The sequence below is a fragment of the Maniola hyperantus genome, chromosome 24, assembly GCF_902806685.2.
Source record: "Maniola hyperantus chromosome 24, iAphHyp1.2, whole genome shotgun sequence".
Classification (NCBI taxonomy): Eukaryota; Metazoa; Arthropoda; class Insecta; order Lepidoptera; family Nymphalidae; genus Maniola; species Maniola hyperantus.
The window spans coordinates 6563048-6571838 of record NC_048559.1 but is presented as its reverse complement, the minus strand read 5'-3'; the positions used below and the strand labels follow the sequence as shown (position 1 = coordinate 6571838).

General features: G+C 36.4%; 1 protein-coding gene across 1 annotated transcript; it reads right to left on the bottom strand.

Moving 5' to 3' along the window:
• Positions 1-2317: 2317 nt before the first annotated feature.
• Positions 2318-8097, bottom strand: LOC138404050 (cytochrome P450 4V2-like). The gene is made up of 10 exons (XM_069506942.1): positions 7950-8097; positions 6469-6558; positions 5909-6019; positions 5262-5447; positions 4826-5022; positions 4387-4456; positions 4037-4229; positions 3456-3607; positions 2872-3051; positions 2318-2722 (listed from the first exon to the last, which is right to left on the bottom strand). The coding sequence occupies exons 1-10, from the start codon at positions 8095-8097 to the stop codon at positions 2568-2570; spliced, it is 1482 nt and encodes a 493-aa protein (XP_069363043.1). The 3' UTR covers positions 2318-2567.
• Between the last annotated feature and the right edge of the window lie 694 nt (positions 8098-8791).

Genomic DNA, 8791 nt, shown 5'->3' with positions numbered 1-8791 from the left:
CGTCACATAGGTATGAGTGACAGAGACAACGCTCTACGAAGCCGAAACCTCTGTCTAAAGGTTGATGTACAATATTTCCTGCCGGCTACTATACTTTGGCGTCATATTGGCGTTTCAGTCCCGTGGTGGTATACTTAGTATGTGCGGTGCGGGCGTCAGCCGACGCTGCAGCTGCTGTCGTTCGGCGAGTAGGCTAGGAAGCGCGGGTCGGCCGCGCCCATCCATGACCCACGAGGTAATTGCACAAGATCATAATAATGTTGGATCAAGTCCAAGATATCGACTCGTTTTACCAGAAAGAAGCAGCTTGTATACAAACATATACTCTTCCGCGATATGTGTTTCCTACCAATTACAACCCGGGTACAGTACGCGCGGCGAGAGTTTGGCTTTGACCGTTATTGCGCAGAAATCAGAAATTGGGTATCAACGGGCAATTAGTGGGGTGCGGGGCGGGTGTGTAGGCGCACGCGGTGCTCTGATTGGCGCTCCACTGCTCCAGTCGTTCCCTGCCTCTGTTTGTACAATCACGTTCACAAGTGAATTGCTATTTTCGTTAATTGTTTATTATATAAGAATCTGAATAGCACTGCTGCTAAGACTTTTTTTTAATGTTAACTTTTGTATTTAATAATTATTTTAAGTTTTCTTTTGTTTGTATGTACCAATTTTACATGTATCTTGGAATAAATAATTTTATTAAAAAACAATTATTTAGAATTTTCATCGCTGTCTCTGTAAACTTTAAAAGGAAATAAACATTTTATATAAGTAAAATAACTATCAATAGTTTTAATAAATGAAGAAGTTTATCTATTTCGTATTATTTTCTAGCATTATTACCACTGTACATGAATTTTGACCCACTCAAATATCCAACCTGGTACATAAAAAAGGAAAAGTATTGTGTGCGTGACAGTACCCATGCGCAGTAATCCCCTCCACCCGAAGGTCAAAGCCAAACTCTCGCCGCGCGATCTGTATCTTTAAAACAAGAGTAAATAGGCATCTTCTAGGTAAACGCGTCCCATCTTAGGCCACATCGTCACTTCCCATCAGGTGTGATTGTGGTCAAGCGTATACCTATAATGAATAAATAAAAAATAAAAAAAAATATTTTTTGTATTCTTCCGTGTGGATTTAGGTTTCTTGAAATCCCATGGGAACTCTTTGATTTTTCGGGATCAAAAGTAGCCCATGCCCTTCACGGGGGTGCAAACTATCTCTGTACCAAATTTCATCGAAATCGATTAAACGGATGAGCCGTGAAAAACTAGCAGACAGACATTACACACATATTGACTTACTCAACAAAAAATATACAATTTTGTATCTTACATAATATTGATGTAGTTTACTTTAAGAAGTTATTAAACTTGACCTTACCTTAAGCTGCGTATTTTATCTATATTAAAAAACTATTTAACGATTTACCATAGCAGTATTTTTTATGTTCCTAAAGACATAAATAATAATAATAATCAATAACAGGTTTTGAAACACTTAACCAATGTCCTTACCATTAGTGCGAGTTCATACTATATCTCAAAAAGTCGAACAAGTTGTAATAGAAAAAAAATATGACTGCCGTGCCAAACTAAACTAAAAAACAAAAAAATCACATTTGAAATATGTTGTATATTTCAAATGTGATTTATGACGTGACGTCGTATTGAATTTTTTTTTTTTTCAAAAAATTACAGCCAGACGAGTCACTTGAGATGATGTAAGGATTTTAACCATATCATATACAACCAAATCTGTTCAGGCATTCAGGAGTTTGGTGGGATAAAGAAACTCACATACAAACATGAATCCTGAAAACATTACACTCCTTTTTTTGGAAATCGTATAAAAAGCGAGTGTCGAAACGTTGTCATGTTTTAACTCAGATCTGAGAAAGTTTCATACCTATTAGTTCTTATCGGTTGGAAGGGCACTCCTCCATTTATAAAATTCAGTTGATGATTTGAAAGCACTTATGAAAGTTTATTTGAGTAAAATTTCTCCATAAGTATTTCTATTTCTAGAGTAAAATTGACTTAGGCTTTTAACAGCTAATGTAATGATTAATGAGTATAAGCCCTATCTAAACTTATAATATTTATCTGTACGTCAAACTACGCCTACAGTCTGCAATATACTTACTTTTAAAAATAAAATGGGTGTAGGCACTGAATTTAACTTTTCAAATAATAAAAGGCTAGGTCCATTTTTTATTCTATCCATTTCGATCGATTTTATTCTGGCATTATTGTTTTTCAACACTAGAAGTTTATCAACGTTGTCGATACGTGCAAACTCATACTAAGCTTAGTGTTATTTTTCTACATTTTGTTTCTCTGAACGAGAGTTATTGTACAAAAACGTTAATTTGAATTTCATCCAGTATAAATTTTCAATTTACATTTAAACCTTTACGGCGATTAGCACTGCACTCCCGTCATCCGTGAGAATACCAGCGATTATCTACGACATCATAATATGTCATAAGCTGCCACACAAAACAAAAAAGGAGCGTATTTTCACGGACTCGGATCGAATGAGTGCGTAACCGCCGTCAAGGTTTATTTTCTTATTTCAATTGTCACATGATGTCCCGATACTGGCTTTAGCAGGACGTCCATCTTTGTCACCATCCACAAGTGATTTCCAAACACCCTGTAGCGTCGGAACACGTGAGCCAGGGTGGTTTTCATTGACATTAAAGCATATACTTTCCCTGAAAATACAAATAATTATAATTGAGATGATGGTTATGCAGTGATGACATAATATTTTGTGATACTAGCTTATGACACACATACTTTAGCATTTTTTATAATATTAGTATGGATTATTTGTCCAAGCCAAGATCAATATTTACGTTACCTATACAGTATCTCCGCCCCATACCAAAGCCAGCAAATGCAGTGGGACATTTAGGCAATGTTTTAGAGTCCAGCCAGCGTTCTGGCTTGAATTCCTCAGCATCTGGACCCCACATGGGGTGTCTGTGGACTCCATAGACCGACAGGAAACACGTTCGACCCTTCGAGAGGGTGCAATTGCCTGTAAAAAAAAACAATGAGAAAATCAAAACAGCACCTTAGGTTTCACAAAAATCTTAAAAAAAACAAAAAATAACCTAGTACCCTTGCTTAGTCGAAATGGTAATTAAAATAGCTGCCATTTTCACAAAGTTGATTAAAAAAAATGATTTGTCGATAAAATTGTAACCCACACTGTATATTCGAAGGTTGCTGATTCAATTCCTGTTAGATTCAATTTGGGAATTTATAGTTTCAAAATGGGCCAGGTTGGGTCTGGTGGGTTCAATATAACTGCCTTACCCTTTCCAGGCTAGTCCCTAACTATTTTAGACGGCATGGTTTCTTATTTTATCTTCTCACCAAATGAGATCGCAGTCAAGGGCCAACTTGTTATCATTAAATTGTAATAAAAAAAAATCTTACGTAGTTTGACGTCTTGATCGAGATATCTTATAATAAAAGGTGCGATGGGATAAATCCGTATGCTTTCTTTCAACACAGCCTCCAGGTATACCAGCCTCAACAGATCTTGCTTCGTGACCTCCCTGTCTTCGTCACCGAAAACATCGTGCAACCTGAAAAATGTCCATTCTGATTTAAAACTAACACTTCCTCCTCTTTGAAGTACATCGTCATTCCTTCTATTTATTCAAAATGCTCAGGGGTTTCTTGATTGTGATCTTAACTTATGCGACTTGAAGTAACTGTGCCTTAGTATTAAAATTGTGTTGTAAAACTTATGAGATATTTAACAACGGGGCTAAATACGGGGCATGGCGTAGCGGAAGAAACAGCCAAAATTGATCCTCCAAAATTAGTGACCCATTGGTGTACCAAGTACCAACCAGGATAATCAACTGATAAGCCACACCACATTAACCTGTTAAAACATTTTAGTGGCAGTTGTCTTGTGCAAAAGTTCAAACCCCCGTCTATTATTAGGAAGAGATTATGAAGCTTAGCAATCAGAGATGATGAGAATCTCTCAAACACAAATAACTTACTCTTCAAAAATTTTCTGCTGAACCTCATGGTAGGATCCAACCAAAAGAATCGTATACATAAGTACAGTTGCTGATGTGTCGTGACCACCAAACAACATGGTGTCAACATGTTCCCTGATCTCCTGGTCGTTGAAAGCACCTTTCTCTATTGCTAGTTCAAGGAGAAGGTCCATGAAAGGTCGGAATTTTGGACCTGTAAAGAATTTGATTTTTATCATAACTAGGCTTGGCTTTGGCTTGATTGTTATCTCACCCAATGACATATATAGCAATCACACAAGAGTGCATATTGCACACAAGGAATCGAATTGTTTTGCGTAATACGTGTCCGTTATTGGTATTTGTTTTACCTTTTGTCGTGTCTTCAGTCACTTTGTTAAGTTTATTATTCAAGTATTCTGCTTTTCTCTTTTTAAGAACCTGTGAAATTATGACATTAATAAGCATGCAATTTTATAAATAAAGTAGTTTACATAAAATTTTATACCACCCATATCACTAATATATATAAATATGTGAAAGTTTATGGAGTTTCCTTTAATCACGCAACGGAGCAAGCAACGGATCAACGTGATTTTTTTCATGGATATAGTTAGAGCCCTGGAGAGGACAGGATACTTTTATCCCAAAAAATCAAATTAAAAAAACCAAAATCCACGTGGACGAAGTCGTGTGTAACGAAGTTTTGAAGAAAATTTTCTCTCTGGCATAGACCTAAATATTCTGATACAAGCTATTCACAATGATGAAGTTGCGAGAATAAGCTAATCCTCTTAAAAATTTACTTACAGTGCTTGACATATTGTGTAAGATCTTCAGATACTCATCCTGCTTCCTCTTCAAGGAGGACCAGTTAAACACGATGTCACTGTGCAACCAAAACTTCAGCAACCTCTTTATTATACATTTGAACATGGCCTCTGTTGCATGAACGTATTCGCTATTCAGTAAGGTCTCGTCACTAAAGTCCACTGCCATAACATTTACTAAAAAATTATAAAAGGATAATAATTTTGTGTGACATCCCCAGAGACACTAAACTGCAAACTACTATTCTAATTCTAAATTACAGTTAGCATCAGGGAAAAATAACTGTGAACTTGTACATTGATGTTGTTATGACTTGTACATTGGTGTCGAGAAGAGAAATCTCGATTTGACGGCATGCCTTAATTAAGCGCTTCTTAGAAATGCATTATACTTAATGTATGTACTTAATACATACAGCATGTGGTTTCCAGGACATTGAGCAGAATATAAGCAAAATGGTCGAACGGTCCTTTGTCGACTTCCATTTCTAGGTTCTTGACCAGACGACGAGATTGTCTGTTGAGAACGTCTATAAATCCATCGAGAATAGACTGATTGAATGCTGGAGTCAAAAGCTTCCGATGTACTTTCCATGTTTGTACTAGAAGAAAATATGAGAATAAAGTTATTTACATAATAAGTATGTGCTTGAGTGAAACATGAAATAAAAAACCGCTCAAGTGCAAGTCGGACTCGCACACGAATGGTTCCGTACCATCATACGTATCACTTTTATGTAAAACACTGCAAGTTAATGGCGGACTGCGCCATCTATATGTGATTTAGTAAATGGATTTTTTTGTGATGTAACCATAAATTCACAGTTTCGGATTTGTTCCTTTATTTGTTTTATAAGACCTACTTACCTGCCAAATTTCATGATTCTAGGTCAACGGGAAGTACCCTATACGATTTCTTGCCAGACACGACAGACAGAGAGACGGACAGACAGACTGGCAACTGATAAGTGATCCTATAGGATCTCTTTGTGGAGAAAACCCTATAAGAGTTCCTTTTTCATTCTGAGGTACGGGAAAAGTAAGAAAAAAAGAGTTTACTCACCATCAGCAGTTATCAATCCATTACCAAACCAGGATTTTCCAAAGTCGTAAAAGCTGTCCTTTTGCAAACATGTGTTGGCAACAGTCAAACAATCTTCTGGGTCTGTTACAACTAGAAAAACATTTGATTTTACTATTTTTACAAGCGCGGATTTTGTCCAGTGAGAGTAATCACCCTACCGGCCAAAACTATATGTCACATGAGTGCTTATGTTGTTAGCACTTAGCATAAACACCATTAATAATATGACATCCCAGACGAGTGTTGCTCAGTGCACCAATAAGGTCATTTACATAAAGATTGAAGAAGATGGGCGAGCACAACCCTCCTTGCTACACACCGCAATCCAAGCTGTAAAGTCTTGATATGGCACCGTCCCATTTCACATATTTATTGACCTGGTTTCCATACCAGTATTATAAAATAGCAGATTTTTTTGTATTTCATATTCGTCATATTTAATACAAAAAAGTTCGACATGCCATCCAAATAAAAACTTAGGTCAAATAAATAAAGTATTGATGTTATAATAATTAATATATGTAATTATTAGAACTTACAGTATGTTGTTCTGGGTCCAATATAAAGAGATGTAACACCACCGGCGTCCAAGGAATGATAACACATCTTTTTGGCTGTATTCCATAAATCTGTACGAAAAAGTCATGTTATTCTTCTGCGTTAGATTTCAACAATAAAGCGGAAAAATATCAAGGAACTGAAAACAATGCGTTCGCGAAGTATTTTGTGTTGAAGATTCAGATTCAGTGAATGTGAAAGTGTTCTGTCTGTATGTTTGTTACCTTTTCAAGGCCCATCCGCTACACCGATTTTGACATAGCTTGTTTTTAATAGCTCCCGGTGTTTGACTTAATCCACTAATTATTACTATATAATTTATCATAGGAAAACCAAAGAGTTACTATAGAATTTTTAATAAACCTAAATCCACGCGGACTAAGTTGCGGGAATCGTCTACTAGATGATTCCCGCAACATTCATTCATTTTATAGAAATGACCAATGGACGACTGTGTGTATGTATGTATGTATGTGTGTCTGTTCCTAATTCCTACGTTCGCTTGTAACTACTCAAAGCTGAGACACTACTTAGTACAGTATGCGGCAGAAAATAATGTACATCGACCTTTAGAAAGAGATAGTGGTTTTGTAGAGAATTGTCTTTGTCGTTGAGACCGACAAAACGTCATATAGGTATGAGTGACAGAGACAACGCTCTACGAAGCGTTCATTTGGTTATCAGATGTTTAAAGGTCGCACATTTACGATAGATTTGTGCGAGGCCTTAAGGTGACGCAGGACGCTCGACCGAAATTGGTGGCACACGTGAGTAATCTGGTTGCTTTTCACCTTACAAACATTGTATGAGAAAGGTGAGAAGCACGATGATTTTCCCTGAAATCAAGCGCGCGAAAAGGGTTTAGGGAAAGTGTTTTTGAGAAAAATATATTAAATGTATGTTTGCAAAGTAAAGATATTTCAACTAATAAATAAATAAACTTTGTCTAAAGTTAAATTGTTTTAGAATTTCCACACTCCTAATCTTAATTTATTTACGCCCCCCAAAGTTGACATAAATTTAGTTTTAAAATAGGAATATTTCGTGGCTCGTAACTTTAAAATCCATATTTTTTCAATGTTTACATCATTATATCAATAAACCTATATGACAGGAAGACAAACCGTAACGTGTAAATACGTGTAAATACTTAGTTTTGAGCGTATAATCAATGAATACCCTCATTATAAATGCGAAAGTGTGTTTGCTTGTTGGTTTGTTGGTTTGTCCTTCAATCACGTCGCAACGGTGCAACGGATTGACGTGATTTTTTGCATAAAGACCTGGAGAGTGACATAGGCTACTTTTTATCCCGGAAAATCAAAAAGTTTCCACGGGATTTTAAAAAAACCTAATTCCACGCAAACGAAGTCGTGGGCATCAGCTAATATCAAAATAATTACCATCCTACGTTTGTATGAAGAAAGCACTGAATTGCGCCCTCTTAAAGTGAAATACTTACGTGAACTGTTTCCAAGAAACAGGTGAATATGTCCAATCAGTGGCAAAGCGCCCGGGAGAGGTGGGGGCTCATCTTTATTCCTGTTTCTCCGTCGCCACGCCAATATACCGCACGACAGAAATACTAGTATAAGAGCAACCGTCAACATTATCAATTTTTAAAAACAAGCAATTTCTATAAAATTCCGTAGCTACTTATGCCGTAAACAAATGTTAAAATATTTATTAAAATTTCCAATTTCATTCATTAAACGAAATAAATATATGTAGCACTGAACACAAGTGATCTTTACTATTGACAAAAATCATTGATGCCGGAATCAGATGATTTGAATTTCTTAGAACTAGATTCGCGGGAGGTCTTGTTATTGTGTTTTGGTTGGAAGCGTCGCAAATTAATATAGCTAGGTACCGTGACCATTGATTTAACATAAGTAACTGTATTTTTTGTTAAAAAGACATAAATCACAAGACATTAATTTCAAGGGGCGGACCAACAAATTCCTAAAAGGCCGGCAACGCATCGGCGGCTCCTCTGGTGCTGCAAATGTTCATGGGCGGCGGTAATCACTTAACATCAGGTGACCCACCTGCTCGTTTGCTCGCTATATCTATTTAAAAAAAAAAAAACATTTTCAATAGCAGGTTTTGAAACGAAGCTGTAAGAGAACCAAGGGGTTCTTCTTCTGCCTTCTTTATTTCGGATCTTATCCTTCAGGGAAACTCCTTATATAGCGCTCTAAAGAGATTCGAATTTGTTGTTCGATTTCTTTTAAAGAATATTAGCCATGTTAAATGATTAATTTTCATATTAATTAATATTAATATTGAAACATAACCAGT

Coding starts and splice junctions, on each gene's coding strand:
- LOC138404050 (XM_069506942.1), bottom strand. CDS start 8,097: ATGTTGACGGTTGCTCTTATACTAGTATTTCTGTCGTGCGGTATATTG. Junction 5,448..5,908: donor TGGATTGATAACTGCTGATG/GTGAGTAAACTC, acceptor ATTTTCTTCTAG/TACAAACATGGAAAGTACAT. Junction 4,457..4,825: donor TACACAATATGTCAAGCACT/GTAAGTAAATTT, acceptor ATAATTTCACAG/GTTCTTAAAAAGAGAAAAGC.